We start from the raw sequence: 16,096 nt of genomic DNA, 5'->3' as shown, positions 1-16,096 counted from the left end.
AGAAAGAGCGATCTTTGTCCATTTTAATCAATTTCAAAAGTATTGTACATTGATTTCTCTTTGATCTTTCTTCTACATTTGCATTTCCATATATCCTCCTTCTCTCTCTCTCTCAAAAAAAAAAAAACAGGCACAAGTGATGTTATTGTAATGCCATGTTTGAATTTGGACCCCTTAAACCAGGTTAACTTTGGCATGGGACAGACTTTATGACTAATCCCTGGGATAAGGGAGTATTTTATTCAATTCTGCTTATAAAAATGAAGCTAGGTCCCAAGTTTCATATTACGATCATTTTTAAATAAAAATGAAAAATGAAAAATGAAATTGATTTTTGGCCCTTTTATGAGGCTGGTTCAATCTAAATGATTAAAAGGTGCTTGTGCACTTTTCAAGGGTCCACAGCATGTGGACCCAATACCAACACTATTTGAATTGCATAAATACTATATATTTTGCAAACATAAAAACTATATATTTTGTGCGATTGAAACCCTTCACAAATAGATATGAATTCTTTTATTTTGTTGTTATAAGCAACTAGCAAAGTGTATTAGAAACCAGTCCCATGTACGGAAAACCTTTCAACTTGAGTATTGATGTGTTACTCTGATGTGTTTCAGAAATCTGTATGACTATTTTGTGAAAGTGCATTCTTGTTATATTGAAATTGAATTTTTCTTGATCAGGCATAGTGCTTTTAATATTTTTGACTATGGAGTTGAGATCATCCATATTTTAGAGATCTTGGGTAGAGGTTGTTTTGTTAATATACCCCTGAGGCTTATCAGTTTGAAAATATGAAGTTTGTTCATTGAATTCAATATTTTGTGAAACATACATTCGTTTGGTTTTTCAGTCATAGCATTTGTAACCTTTTTTTGAAAATAAGGAGTTTTGCTAAGCAAGTTTGTCTTTATAATTTTATGATAAATGCACAAAGCATTCACAACTAAATATATTCAAATGATGAATAGTAGGAGGATAACCATGCAATATTTCATAGGGGCTTCTATTATCCAATATTTTAGTCGGCAGACGATTTATAAGATGATAAGCAGTAAGAATGTCCTTAGACCAATATGATATAGGAACATTCATTTCAAAAAGTAAGGCACATGTTACTTCAAATAGATGCTTGTTTTTTCTCTCAGCAATTCCATTTTGCTGAGGAGTTTCTGCACATGACATCTGGTGAATGATCCCATGATCAATCATATATGAAGAAAATAATCTATTTGTATATTCTTCTATGATCAGTTCTATAAATTTTCACCTTAGCATCAAATTGGTTTTTGATCATGGCATGGAATTCCTTAAAGGCAATGAAGGCATCACTCTTGAATTTCAATAGATAAATCCGAATATAACGATATCTATCATTGATAATGGAGATCACATATCTAAAACGAGATGAAGAATCAACTGTAGCAGGTCCCCATAAGTCTAAATGAACAATATCAAAGTTATTATTGTTGATTCTATCAGAATTTTGAAATGGAAATGTGATCTGTTTGGCATAATGACAGACATCACAAGATGAAAAGAACACATCAATACTAAAGACCACCTGCTTCAGAAGTCTATTAGATGGATGTCCCAATTTGCAATGCCATGTGTAGTCCTTAGATTACTTTTTTCTTACAAAAAACGTTTTAGAGGTTTGATCCAACAGGTACAACCCATGTGATTGGTTACCTTCACCAATATTCTTCCTCGAGACCTGATCTTGAAAAACAACATTGTCAGCAGATAAAATAGCCAGTCAATTAGAGGCACAATAGATTCGAAGGGAAAGAATGCATATATAAAACTCTACATGGCTTATTCTTAGAAAAAAAGATTAATATTTCCTACTCCACAGAGTGATACAATAGTCCCTTTGGCCAATGACACAAGACTCCTTAAGACATGTGTTCATACCCTTCGAGTCTTTCACAATGGCCAGTCATATGATTTATATATCCAATATCAACGATTCAGGTATGACAATTAGTAGAAGATAGGTGACCAAAAAGATTAAGTTGTGTAGTATGTGGTATCTCAAAAGAGGAAGTAATGTTCGCCTTTCCAATTTATTGAAGCAAACTCTTTTAGCTTGTCAACAGAGAGGAACATCTCACTTTGAGCAACTTGAGCAGCAGGTTTCCCCTATCAGGAAGTTTTCCAAGGAGATCCCAACACCATTCTTTAGTGTGTCCCAACTTTTTGCAATGAGTGCACCTAGGTCGTTCATGACCACGACCACAACTAGTATTCTCAAATTTGTCATCGGTACAGTTAATTTTTTCAATTTGTTGAGATTCAATACAAAAGGCTGATTTGTCAATGTTGTCGTTGGGATCCTCCTTTTTAATGGCAAGGTTATGCCCAGTTTTTTCTTTCTGAATAGTGGCGCATGCAAGAGTATAGGAAGGAAATTCAAATGGCATTAGGATTTGGCTTCTAACGGCCCCATACTTTGGAGCAATGCCTACTAACATAGCAAAGGTTTTATCTTATTCGACTTCTCTTATTCTGTTATTTTATCACTAGTTGGGAGTGTAATGGGACAAATCATCCCACATGCCTCCAAGAATTCCAATGTACCTACATCCCTTCACCAAATCATTTTTTAATTGAGTTTATAAGCCACGAACTGACAAGGTTGTCCTCAGATTCCCACACTTCATAGGCAGGATCATCGGGTTTTGGAGCTGGTTTTCTTCATTCACAAATTCTAACTTACATTTGCAGTTGAGATACGTGGTTGCTGCTGTAGACTAAATTTCATAATTAGTTCGATTAAGAAGCTTGACAGTAATTTTAATATTTTGGTTGTTGCCCTCATGCACTATAATGTTTGAACCATAATTTTTAATGCCCATTTAAAAGAAAAGATGCTTGGAGATTACCTAATTGTAGGCAAAGGAAATTGGCGGAAATTGATTACCCCAATTATCTCCAAAAATAATTTTTCGATAAAATATAATGACCAAAAAAAATATAATGACCAAAAAATATAATGACCAAAAAAAATTAAAAATAAAATAACCTAGAGACATGACATTGTGATTGGGTCAATCTTAGCCCTCCATTCAGAATGGACGGTTGAATAAGGGGGAGGATAGAACTTCTATGCTGTAGGGAAAGCATAGAAGACTTGTCCTGCAATAAAAAGTCCGTGGGTTTTTCTTTTGGATACGAGTTAACTTGTAGAAAGAAAATTATCTTTAGTTTTAGAAAGTATATTTTGTTTCTTATTTTAAAAGGATGGATATCTTTTTGAGTTAGATGGAAATAATCAATATTTTGGTTAATTATTATTTTTGGGTTTTTGGTAGAAAGCATGGGGGTTATCTTTTGGGGATGGCACGTGTTATTTATAGTGTATGTGTTAGTGGGTGAGATTAAGAGATAATAGGTATAATTTGTTAGTCGGTAAGTTAAATATTTTGGTTATAAATGGTAAGGTATTAATTACTAGTTTCCTATTTATAAAGAGGTTATTTCCTTAGCTCATAGGAATAGATTAGGTTGTTAATAATAGATAAAGTTAGATTATGAAGGTTTATTATGTGTTTTTGGAATAGGACGTGCCGGTAGGAATTGAGTCAATAGTATTTTGTTAGTTATCTTATTTTAGTAGTTACCTTCAGTGTGGTGAATGTAAACTCCTATAAAAGGAGCACGTGAATTGTAATTGGGAGATGAAATTTAATGAATGAAAACAAGTGATCTTTGAGACCGTGTAGAGACAGTGTTTTTTTTTTTTTTTTTTTACTTATGGGTTTGTGTCAAAATGCTCGTATCCGCACATTTTGTTCTTTTTTCTTGTGATTTCCTTCAGGGTTTTTATTCTCTTTCTTAAACGCAGATAATTTCATGGGTGTTGTTTGCCAATAAATTTTATTTTCATGTCTAAGCTGTGCACGATTTCGGAAAAGAGAGAAAGAAAGAAGAGACCTTGGAATTGCATTAAATATCAAGATCTTAATGAGATCAAAGGCGTGTGACATGTCACAAGTTGGATGTCTGATGATTGCCACATTCCCATGAATATGAGAGCACACAACTTTATCCCATGAACCCTGACTTGTTCATTGCAACAATCTGATCCCATGAACCCTGACTTCTTCATTGTGACAATTTGATCCCTTGAACTCTTGAGTTGTTCAATGTTTATTTTGATTTGTTCCATGTAGCCACACCACTCCAATCTGGCCATGCACTTGTAGATCACAGCCACTAATGCCCGTCAACTCCACCAAGGCCAAGACAACTATGTCAACACAAAAGGGATGCCTCATCCTCAAGAACCTAAATGATAAATCTCTCTCTCTTATCATCTAAAAGAGGCTTGAAAAAATGAGTCTCTCTAAGCCTCTTATCCTCTAAAAGAGGCTCGAAAAAAAATGAAAAATATCACCTCTCTCTCTCATCTTTAAAACTGAATCTCTCTCATCTCTCTCTCTCTCTCCTCCTGTCCTGTGAGCCTCTAATCCTCTTAAGGCGCTCTCTAACTCTTGGACATTGACATATCATGCCAAAAGCAAACTTTCGGCGTCACGTAACTGCAACTGTAAACGTCCTATCCATTAAAACTAACCTTTGCCCACTGCTTAAAACTCCAAGCCTCTCAATTCTTCAAAAGTGGGGCCATCTCTCTCTCTCTCTCTCTCTCTCAAAAGAGGCCATCTCTCTCTCCCTCTCCCCTTCAAAAGAGGGCCCATCTCTCTCTCTCCCTTCAAAATAAGGGCCATCTCTCTCTCTCTCTCCCTCTCCCCTTCAAAAGAGGGCCCATCTCTCTCTCTCTCTCCTTCAAAAAAAGGGCCATCTCTCTCTCTCCCTCTTCCTCTCCCTCTCCCTCTCCCCTTCAAAAGAGGGCCCATCTCTCTCTGTCTAGGATTGTGCATGTATTTGACCAAGACATATCATGACAAGAGGGAGCTCTCTATGCCACCAACCTAGGACACCATTCACAAATCTAAGCCCTTCATCTTTGTAGAGAAGGCCCTAAACTCCTTCCTCTCACCCCTGTGGCCCTTACAAAACCCTAATTAAGTCTCCCATGAGTTTCTCACCAAACCCAAGATTTTTTTTTCTTCTGCCTAAGATTTTGAGACTCTATAGGATTCATCCCCTCAAATCCTATCACCCACCTCATATTCAATCACCCCAACTTGCACCATCTTTCAATATAATGAGTGTAGAACCCTCTTTTTCATCTCAAAAAAAAGGTAGAATCCTCATTCACTTTGGACCCCAATAGGCTCCTTATTCATTGCTAAAAAATGCCACCAAATTCCATTGAAGGCAAGCATTTGGCACCCCCAACTGAAGGTCTTCAAAGAACCATTTCTGATGTTTCATATGAAGTTGGAAGGATCAGTAAGGAGATAGGTCTCATTTCCATTGATGAGGTTGAGAGAGCTGAGTGTGAATGCTGTGGTCTATGTGAGGACTACACACCAGCTTACATAGGCCATGTTAGGGATTTCCATTGTGGAAAATGGGTTTGTGGGCTTTGCTCTGAGGCTGTGAAAGAGCAAATGCACAAGTCCTCAAGAGAGGATATTGAGCAGGCTGTAGGGACACACATGGCCCTCTGCAGGAGCTTCAAAGTGAACCCCTCTATCTCTCTAGCAAGATCCATGAGAGAGATTGTCCTGAGAAGGATGAGAGCGAGGGAAGCGGGCGGTGACCCAAACGGTTATTTTGGGCCTTCGAGGAATGGGATCGCACGGAGTAGGAGCTGCGTCCCAAGGATTGACATTTTGAGGGATAGTTACAGTCGTGAAGAAACAAATTTATGAGTATGGTTTTTCGGGTGTATCTTGGATTGTAAATTTTGCATGGTTTCAATAAAGTTGTAGACTTTCTTAGTGCATAGAATGAAATTTCAAATAATATCACCATTCATGTATGTTTGTGTGCATCTAGGTGTATATTGGTACCTTGAGCTCTGCGAGAGAGAGAGATGTCTATGTGCTTGGAGCTCACTAACTGTTCATTCAGTTCTAATCAATCTTGCCTTATGATACATGATGTACTAAAAACTCAATAGTATTGTTTGGCATTGACCTTATTTAGCACATAAGCCTCAACTCTATTAATTTCATTGTGCTAGTCTTCAACTCTAACATTTGTTTCATAATTTTCCGTTTACTTATCTCATTACAATACCAGCAAATACTCTACAATATGTAACAATCAAAGAGTATTTACTAATTTCTCTTCATAATTTTTAGCATATCCCTGCCTGAGTTGAGGCCATTAAATGATGTATCAGTCTGGTTGCTCTCATACTTTAAGCTTGATTGCAAATATTTGTAGCTTTGCTAATTTGTTTGTCATCTCCAAATATTAATTTTTCTCTTTACTTTTATTTGATGGGTTTGTATGCCATGCTAACTTCTGGTTATCCAACAATCTTCTTTCAGCTCATCAACCGTCCATGGACAACAACGGACGGTTAACAGACTTGAGTCGACACCTCTCAACCAACTCTCTCTCACTTTCTTCTTCTTCCTTTTTTTTTTTTATCCTCAACCATCTCTTATTGAAATTAGAAGGTTGAGGGATTTTAGCGACTTGTTTGAAACACGAACGCTAGCGAACTAAAGCCTGCTTTATTTTTTATTTATTTTTGGATAATTCAGTGAGGAGGACATGCTCCTGCTCATTTTTTTTCAAATAATTTAGTAGTTAGGTTTTTGAAATGGTTAGTGGGGAGGTGTGAGTGGGAATAAAAATAACAATGTAGTCAATATAGTCATTGAGGTGTGGGGGAGCTTTCTTTACTTGATTATTGGTAAGATTCATGCCTACGCTATCCCAGTAATAGTTTCCAATAGGATTCAAATTTACCCTTTAATTAATATGCTCCAAAAATTTCATATCTACATTATCAACATAGGAAAATCAGATGTTATGGGAAACGGGCTGCGGTCGTGGTGGTAGCAGGCCCACACCCTAGTTATTACGTTGTGATTTTTATTTTCATTGATACCACCATATTACTACTTTCAAAAACCTAATTAAAAAAATGGATAAGGGCTGTCTTTCCCCACTGAATAACCAAAAAAAAAAGAAAAATCGGTACGTTATAATAGTAAATAAGAAAATAAAATAAAATAACAATAAAATGTGGCAAGTTTTATTTTCAACAATTTGCAATTTGTTGAATGTAGTAGGGTGCCATGACAAATCGACAAGAATTGAATGAACTCTTGGTGAGCTGCAAACACATAGTTCTCTCTCTCAATCAAGGAATGGGAGAAAGGTGGCAAGTGATCCAGACTTCGTCTTCTTTCTTGCATGATGAGTGTGCATAAGCAAGACGAAATAAACTTTTACTTCATAGACCCTACTGCACAATTTGGTCCCTCAAAAACACCAAATGTTCTTTTTCCAAAATTAAACTATATATGCCCTATACAAATTGGACAATTGTTTCATGCAGGCTCAACCGCATTTCTACAGGATGTAGTCCCAATGTATAAAGCATCCATCTTAAAGATGGATGCATATAGGTGGTCCATCTAAAAAAATTGAAACTAAGGATCCAAAAGTTTTCTCAATAAAATTATTATTTATAATTTCAAATTTTTTATTTTATTTTATTTTTTTTTCATATTCATGACCTCCATGTTAAAGATTACATGTCTTTAAAAATTAAGTCCAAGACTCCATCTCAAAAATAGATTTTTTAAGAAGTGACTCATTTCTACATGGACTCATATAAGCCATGTCCATACAAATTACAACTACTAAATATAATCCCCAAGATCAAACTCAATGACCTATCCAAACAAAAAAGAGAAATTAAGAATAACTATATTAACATGCATAATTCCAGAAACACTAAATTACTTCAATTTTGGCATCTTCGGAGAAAAGCTGGTTGCCGACCAATAATACCAATGGAAAAGTATCCCAACCACGTCATGTTGACAGTTCAATAGGTAACGAGTACCCTTTTCAGTGGTTGAGATTTCAGAAGGATATATGTATTATATTTGTTACTTTTTTTAATAATTGGTATATTTATCAGAAATTTAGGATATAATTTTTTTTTATAAAAATAACTAAATAAAATAATTATTTTAAATAAAAACAACCAAAATACCATTAAATAATTTTGATCAATATTTTTGTTCAAAATATTTTTTATTATTTTTATTTAATTATCCTTAAAAAATGAAGCTAAAATCAAAATTCAAATAAATAAAAATTTTAAAGTAAAAATAATCAATAAAAAATGAAATTAATTTTTGGCCTTTATTTGAGGCTGGGTTCAATCCGAACTTTTAAAAGGTTGTTGTACATATTTTTTATAGGTGCGCCCCTATAAGTAGATGGTACGTACCAAATTTCATATTCATACAATTTGTATAAAAAAACTAAAAATAAAATTCTTTGAGATGTCGGATCTAAGATCAAATGGTGAGTGACTCTCTTGATCAAAATTGGACGGCTGGATGGTAGGGGAAGAATAAAACATGATATTTTTTATTTTTATCCTCCCATGAAAATAGAAGGGAAAGCATTCCACAAGGTTGCGGCCCATAAAGATAGTTTTGGCGGTAGTAAATTTGCAAATTGATCATCTTAACCGTGGCAACCATAGATTAAAAAAAAAAATTCAAACCTTAAAAGTACCTTTTATCTTGTTTTATGGACCGTCCATTTCAGGTATTCATAAATCTACTAGATCTACCCCATTTTTAGAGTTTGAAGTAGCGGGAGTGCGTCTTTACACCAGGAAAATTGTTTCATGAAACAGCGGGTGCAAGAGCCCGCTAACATACAAATGTCAAGATGGACGTTATTTAAAGTGTATTATTCACAAATAAGATATGGACGGTGCATAAAAAAATACTAGAAAATTATATTTTAAATTTTAGAAGTTTATCTTTCTTTCCATATATATGATCTTCTTGGCCTAGATAATGAATCTACAAAAAAAACAATCAGGAAAAATTATCTAAAATATTTTTTAGTAGGGGGCGCATATGTACATGCGAGTCGGCTGACTCATAGAAACCCCATCCTTTACACAAATATCATAAAACTGCCGTAGTACAAAAACCCAAAGAAAATAAAAACAATCACATTATAGACTTCAAGTGTGGATTAATGGGGTTTGAGCTTCGACGTTAGTGTTGCTGCCTCGAATGCCGTAGAACTGTGGGCAAGGCCTGAAACGGAATCCATCTTAATGGCATATTTGATTCATCACGTAAAACAATTCGCTCGTTAGATTTGGGATTATTTTTTCATCAACTAGCTTTTTAATTAGTGTGAAAAGATACATTGGAATTAATTGGTGTAAAAATATTTCCAATCACATAAGACAATTCTTTCACAAGAAAATATTTTCCAAAAAATATTTTCACACGAAGCAAACATGCCCTAAAATTGTGTCAAGTCACCTATGAATGATTTTGACAGCTCGGTTGGGAATGTGGTTATTATAACCTTTAACTACACAAACGACTGAACCTCTCCCTCTCTCTCTATGTACCAGGCTGAACCCTAAGACCCCAAATCTACCCTCGATTGAACACCACAAATAGAAAGAGAGAGAAAGCTACTTGGTTGAACGCTAATGCCCCAAATATATATATATATATATATATATATATATATATATATATATATATATATATATATATATATATATATATAGTAATGATCCTATGAGACCCTCTCACATTCATGTGTGTAGGACCTTTAAGGAAAACCATTAAATATTTCTAGAAAAGTCAAATCCCACACCCATGTGATAACTTTTTTAGAGATTTATGTCAAATTTAATAGTGATATTTTGGAGTCTTATATACATAGGTGTGGGACGGTCTCATAGGATCATTACTCTATATATATGTGTGTGTATGGGTTTTGTTAGGGTGCTCACACTATGCAATAATATACCATTATACTCAACAATTTTGTACCCTAATATAACCTTATATGTATAGCCTCTGTATTGAAAATGTTCTCTCTTTAAATTTGGGTTCTCAAAATTATCCCTTGATTGAATTTTATCTTGGAAATAAATGGACAATATGCTCCTACAAAAGCATAAAATCATATAGCTTAAACAAAAATCTTAAAACCATGGGTTTTATCAAAAAAAAAAAAAAAAAACTCTTAAAACCATGGGCGATTGGACATTGAAACTTTGATGTACAACTGCAGTGTCACTCTATCTTTCATATTTTCTTGCTTGAAAAAGGAGTCTATCTTCTCTCCATTTAAGGTAGGGGGACATAGAATGGTCCCAAAGCATTGTCACCAAGCCTTCACGATTTCTCGGTGAAAAAATTAAAGGAAAAAGGAGATGAGATGCAAAGGACCAAGTGGCGTTAGGTTATGAGGCACGTGCAATGCATGAACCCTCACATTTGCACAAACACGTATCCAATGTTTGCATTGACATAACGTACATGTTGGCCATGACTTAAACAGTGTTTTAAAAAAGGATGAGGTTTTTATAAGATTTAGGTTTTATGAAAATAAAATAAAGCTTCATTTCGAATCCTCATATGAAAAGCACTTTTGGCGAAAAAAAATCTCCATGATGGCTCTAAAATCAATTTCTAATACCAAAAATAAAAGTTGATACTAAAAAAAAGGTAATGATCTTGTGGATATGTGAACATTTATTTTTAGGGAGAAATGGATGGTCTAGAAAGTTTGTTACAATATACACTATTTTTGGAGTTTGAAATTCAAAAATTTTTTCCCGACCATAATGTTCAAGTTGATATGATTAATGTAAAGGTTTTCCAATGCTTGAATTGTAACTTTGGATGAGTTATGAGGTGAGGGTTTACTTACTTTGATAGGACTGCAGCCTTATCAAACCATTTTCCTTTCAAAAATGAAGGATGGTGCTAGAGTGTCCAGATTTTAAAAATATTTTGGGCACATTTCTTAGGCAGAAGTTTTAACTTCTGGTTCTTAAAACCTCCGAATGTTTCGTCTCCACGGAGGGGCATAGAAGAGACATACTATTTTTTTTTCTGTTTTTGGAAATCTTAAAACAAGGTTGCGAATGGAAAGATGCCCCATGCATTCCCCACATGGAGCTAAAACCTTCGGAGATTTCGGCTTCTAAAGCTGAAACTTCCAACAAATAAACATGCCCTAACTTTTTTTTTTCTTTGTTTGATATAGCCATCTCACTGGGGGCGGTCAAGGGTGGTCGGGTCGAGTCAGGTTCGGGTCCAGCCGGATCCGGACCAATGCCTAACCCGGACCTGATCGGAATCCGACCAAAAAATTAAAATATCTATGTATTTAACTATATTAAAATGTATTTTATATATTGGGACCCAAAAAATTTTACCAAACCCGGACCCGATCCGATTGGACTCAGACCCAAATAATTTTCGGGTCCAAGACTTGGATCCGGACCCAACCCATCAGGCCCAATTTTTAACCTATACCCGGACCCAGATCAGGTCTATCCCTCAGGTCTTGAGTCGGGTCCGGGTCGGGGTCGATTGCCACCCCTACATTTGACTCCAACGTATCGTGTGGCAGCAAGATTGTGATCCTGGAAATTTGAAGATGGGATTGATCTCGCTTTGGATGTTGGATCAATGCTGTAAAAACGGCTTCTAGAATAGTAAAGCTGCAAAGGCCCGAACTATGATGTTTTATAAACAACTGGGGGCCATGCAACAAATGCCAATCAATGGAACGAGGTTCTAGGGTTGGCAATGGGTCGGGTGATCAGGCCCATCCTGGCCCTAAAAAGCCTAGATCTTGGGCCACAGAATATGGCTAAGGGCCAAGCCGGGTCAGTTGGGCTTGGGCCATTACATGTTCAGCTCGGTCAATCTCTGTAATTTCACGATATTTCTTTTTTCTCATTGAGTCCATTAGGCCCAGCCTAACCTGATCCACTCAAGATAGGGTTAGGTTGAGGCAGGTTTGGGTGAGGGCTTGCCCAGGCTGTTGCCAGGCCTAGTTATGGAATGGATTGATGCCCACAATACAAACTTTCGAAATAAAGGTTGTTATTTTGTGGAATAATGGAAGCAATGGTACTTGAAAAGAACTTCCCCATCATTTGCCATAAGTCAATAATACATACTAGGAAAAATATATTTTAAAGGATCAAAACTCCTTATGAAATCATCTAATGGTTCAAAAGATTCATATGAACATTGTAGTGATTACTTTCTAATTTTATACCTAATTAAAAAATCTTAAAAATACCATAATGATGCTTATTAGGGTTATTTATCCTTAACAACCGAGGACATTTCAATAATGTGACACACGCTGAACATAGGAAGATGCAATTGTCATTTAGTTGAGGCCTCTTAGGGGGGTTAATTACTGTGATACCTTTGTTTGTTTGATGTTCCCAACCTTTATTCAAAATCATTAAGTATTTTTAAAATAGTTTGAAAGGTATTTGAGTGAAATAAAATTTGAAAAATAAATTTGTTAATATATGTTGGATTTTTTTATCCTTGTGATTTTGCAAGGGGTTAGTGTTGGGTTTTTATGGCCATTAAAACCTTAGGAGAGCTTGTAACTAATATTATCGTATAGTGGAACATAGTCCAACTTTCAGTTAAGACCGCTTTGATATTTCCCTTATATATTGCTTTAATATTTCCCTTATATATCATTGAATGTTGTTTATATTTCCGTTTTTTAAACTCAATTTTTTTCTCTGTTCTTTTTTTGGTTAAACATAGATTTTAAGAAACCCATCGTTATTATTCTACAATGAAAATTGCCGCCTTCTCCTCTCCTCTCTCTCTCTCTCTTTCTTTCTCTCTCTCTCTTATATACACAAACACAAAAACTCCTGCCAAGTTTACGAAATGGACAGGGTTTCTATCAGTCAGCCTACTCATATGTGTAAATGTGGCCTCCCTCTAAAATCTATTTTAAAGATGGGTTTTTTGTCTAATTGTTTTATAGGTTCATCATCAAGGCCAAGATGATCATGAATATGAAAATAAAATAAAATTCTAATATTCGAAATATAATTTTTTGCTCTATTTTTGTGCATTGTTTACATGTTGTTTATAGGCCGTACACTTTACTCGACGTCCATCTTCAGGATGGACGTTTGTGAGTAAGTGGGCTCTTGCAGCAGCTTAGTCATAGAACAATTTTCCTTCCAAAATTTAGAAGCATGTGTGTGGGACACCAAAAGCCGAATTTATTCCAAAGTTCCGAAATTTCCATATTCATTCGAGGAAAACAATCCAAAGAAGCTAAGGAAAATCTTTTGAGCAGCCCTGCATCATTTATCCATATTTTTCAATGGGTGAGCTCAAAAAAGGCTTCGATTTCCTTTTCTTAACCTCCAATTATTCTTCTCAAGAAAATAAAACAGGGGATGGGAGATTTAGATTGGGGTGGCAATGGGTAAGGCCTGCCAGGTTGATAGTGATACCCATATTTTAGGAGGCCTTAAAAGTGTTCCATCTCGAATGTCATGTAAATTTGATCTCTACCATTGATTTCAATAGATGTTAGATCGATTGGACTTGGTGCTCTTATATATCTCCAAATCTGTTTTTTTTTGTAATAATCAAGTAATCCCAATTACTTTCATGCCCTCATCTACGAAGGAAAAATTTTATATAAGGTGTCAACTTTATATTGTAGAAGTAAGGTACACCTAAAAAATCTACCTTCAAAGGATGTTCCGACTCCCAAAAATCCTACAATTTTGTTCATCTCAAGGCCTCGAGATTTATGGACATGAAAACAAAAGATTTCAAGTCCTAAAAAATAGTATATCTTGTAACACATTATCTAGACCGTCCAGTTTTCAAACTTTTGAATGTTTATAGATCAGCTTGATCTAACTATTTTTAAAGTTTTAAATTTCATAATTAGAGGTGAAATGGATTTTTAGGCTATAGTGAGAGTTTACTTTACCGGACGTTCATCTTTTAGCAAGATTTAAAAGTACTCCTTACTCTGGTTGTTTAAGGTTGAACCTTATACAAACTACACCCATCTATGAGAAGTACTAAGTTCGAGGTGCGGCTGCATAGGTATATGGGGCAGCAGCAGGTGGACCATAAGTAGTTTCATGAAAACAATTCCTAAAGGTTGTCCCTTTAGGCAGGACTCATATATATTGATATAGAAACTAAAAGGTCCAACAACTGTTTGTCTAATAAAGATGACACAAATGATGTTAAAAATAAATTAAACTAGAAACCCTAATTGATGTCTAACAAACGCCATACACAGGGTCGGACCAGACCATGCAAACATAACAAAAGAGAATCCTGGCCCTGGATACCTGAATGAGTGCATCTATATAATATCTAAGACCAAAAGTTGCTTTTTTGTGTTCTCAAAGGGACCCCATAGGACATCAGTGAATAGAAAAATGAAATATTTCAATCTAAAGGAAAGATATTTAGTTTTAGATAAAGAAATAAAACTGGCCTGATATGTCTGCATAATTTATTTCGATGATTCAGGGAGGAGTATGGTCCCTCTCCCCACTGACACACCTATTGGGTTCCATTTGTTTTGCAGGTGATTATTTATTTTTAAATTTGCAGTTTCACTCATGAGATATGGTTTTGGGTAATGAACAAGTTGAGATTTCACCTTAGTTACCCAAGGTCAGCCACTAAATTTACCACTATTGTCCAAGATTTTTCATTTTTTTTGTTTTTCGTTTTTGAGGGGCTAATAGTATGGAAAGCTATTAGAGCTGCAATTTCATGGGAAATTTGGAAGGCGAGGAATATAAAGAGTTTTGAGGGGAGTATATCGAATGAAGAAATTAAAAAAAGGGGTCATAGAGATTATGATCAGCTAGATGCTAGTAACAGGAGTTTTGTGGTGTTGTAATCTTGATTAACGCTCGTGAGGTGGTTATATTAACACGTCCTAAACAAAGGGCAATGAGAATTTCGCTTCCACCACCATTAGGGATGATCAAGCAGAATTTTTCAATTTTGATGGAATCTCTTTTGGGTAACCCTTAGCCAACAGGACATGGGTAATTTTTTGGTGGCTTATTCAGGCTCATGTGGACAAGCCACAACTAACACAACAGAGATGACAATGTTGTTAAAAGTGTTCAGAGTTATAAAGGAAAGACAAATAATTACTTCAATATTAGTGGATGGGGATTCGATGAATGCTATTAAATGGAGTAAGAAGGAGCAAAGAGCGCCATGAGCCTTGAGATCTATTTGGTTTGGGGTAATGGATATATGTGAAGGTCTGGTTAATGGATTCGACGCTTTGTCAAGCACTTGTTGATATCGTCGCAATAGTCGCCAACAATCCAATTGCGACTGTTGCTGATATCTCCTCTGGTGTTACCCGAATGTAGTATGGAATGTTGAACTGAACTACATTATCATCCAGTAAATGATAAAGAGGGATCGACATTTGAGAATCTCCAGCATTTATTGCAAGGGGCAAACTTCGGGCTGGCCGGAGATGACTTTATGATACAAGCCTGATACTCAAAGTGCCTTTTCGCTAGAATCTCATTACTGTGTTATTGCATATGGAGGTGTCCCGAATCCGATGGCATCCAATGTTCGGAGTCTGCTCGGTGCCCAATAGACCCATGCTTCGGCCTAGGTATGATCTTCCTAGACTATCTCCAATATAGAGGCTTGATCATTATTAATGTTTGCATATTATTCACGGATAGGGCCATTGGTGGTGAGAGGGGCGGATGCCTCAACATAACGTCCCACCTTCCATTCCTACCATTACTATATATATATATATATATATATATATATATATATATATATATATATATATATATATATATATATATATATATATATATATATATATATATATATATATATATATATATATATATATTGCTTTATGCAATGGAGCTAGCCTGAATCATTGTACTCCATATTCTGGTAATTTTGGTTCAATGTGACCATTGACACTCTTGTGTATGGACTTCATTTTGTACAATTCCACATACAAAGTCATACTTTTAAAATTGATTGAGAAATGGATATTCTTACTTCTAAAAAAATGGCAATTCTCCTTGAATAGTTATATTAGGAGCATATGCTACTGCAGGAGCAAACTGGACAGCTACTCTCTCTGTCAGAGG

General features: G+C 35.4%; 1 protein-coding gene across 1 annotated transcript; it reads left to right on the top strand.

Moving 5' to 3' along the window:
- Positions 1-5,273: 5,273 nt before the first annotated feature.
- Positions 5,274-5,795, top strand: LOC18443397 (uncharacterized). Its single transcript, XM_006853587.1, has one exon. The coding sequence runs from the start codon at positions 5,274-5,276 to the stop codon at positions 5,793-5,795; it is 522 nt and encodes a 173-aa protein (XP_006853649.1).
- The last annotated feature ends 10,301 nt before the right edge of the window (positions 5,796-16,096 follow it).

The sequence above is a fragment of the Amborella trichopoda genome, chromosome 5 (genome assembly GCF_054954075.1).
Source record: "Amborella trichopoda isolate Santa Cruz 75 chromosome 5, AtrichopodaSantaCruz75HAP2 v2.0, whole genome shotgun sequence".
Lineage (NCBI taxonomy): Eukaryota > Viridiplantae > Streptophyta > Magnoliopsida > Amborellales > Amborellaceae > Amborella > Amborella trichopoda.
The sequence above is the reverse complement of the archived record's forward strand: the minus strand, read 5'-3'. Positions and strand labels throughout refer to the sequence as shown.

Coding starts and splice junctions, on each gene's coding strand:
- LOC18443397 (XM_006853587.1), top strand. CDS start 5,274: ATGCCACCAAATTCCATTGAAGGCAAGCATTTGGCACCCCCAACTGAA.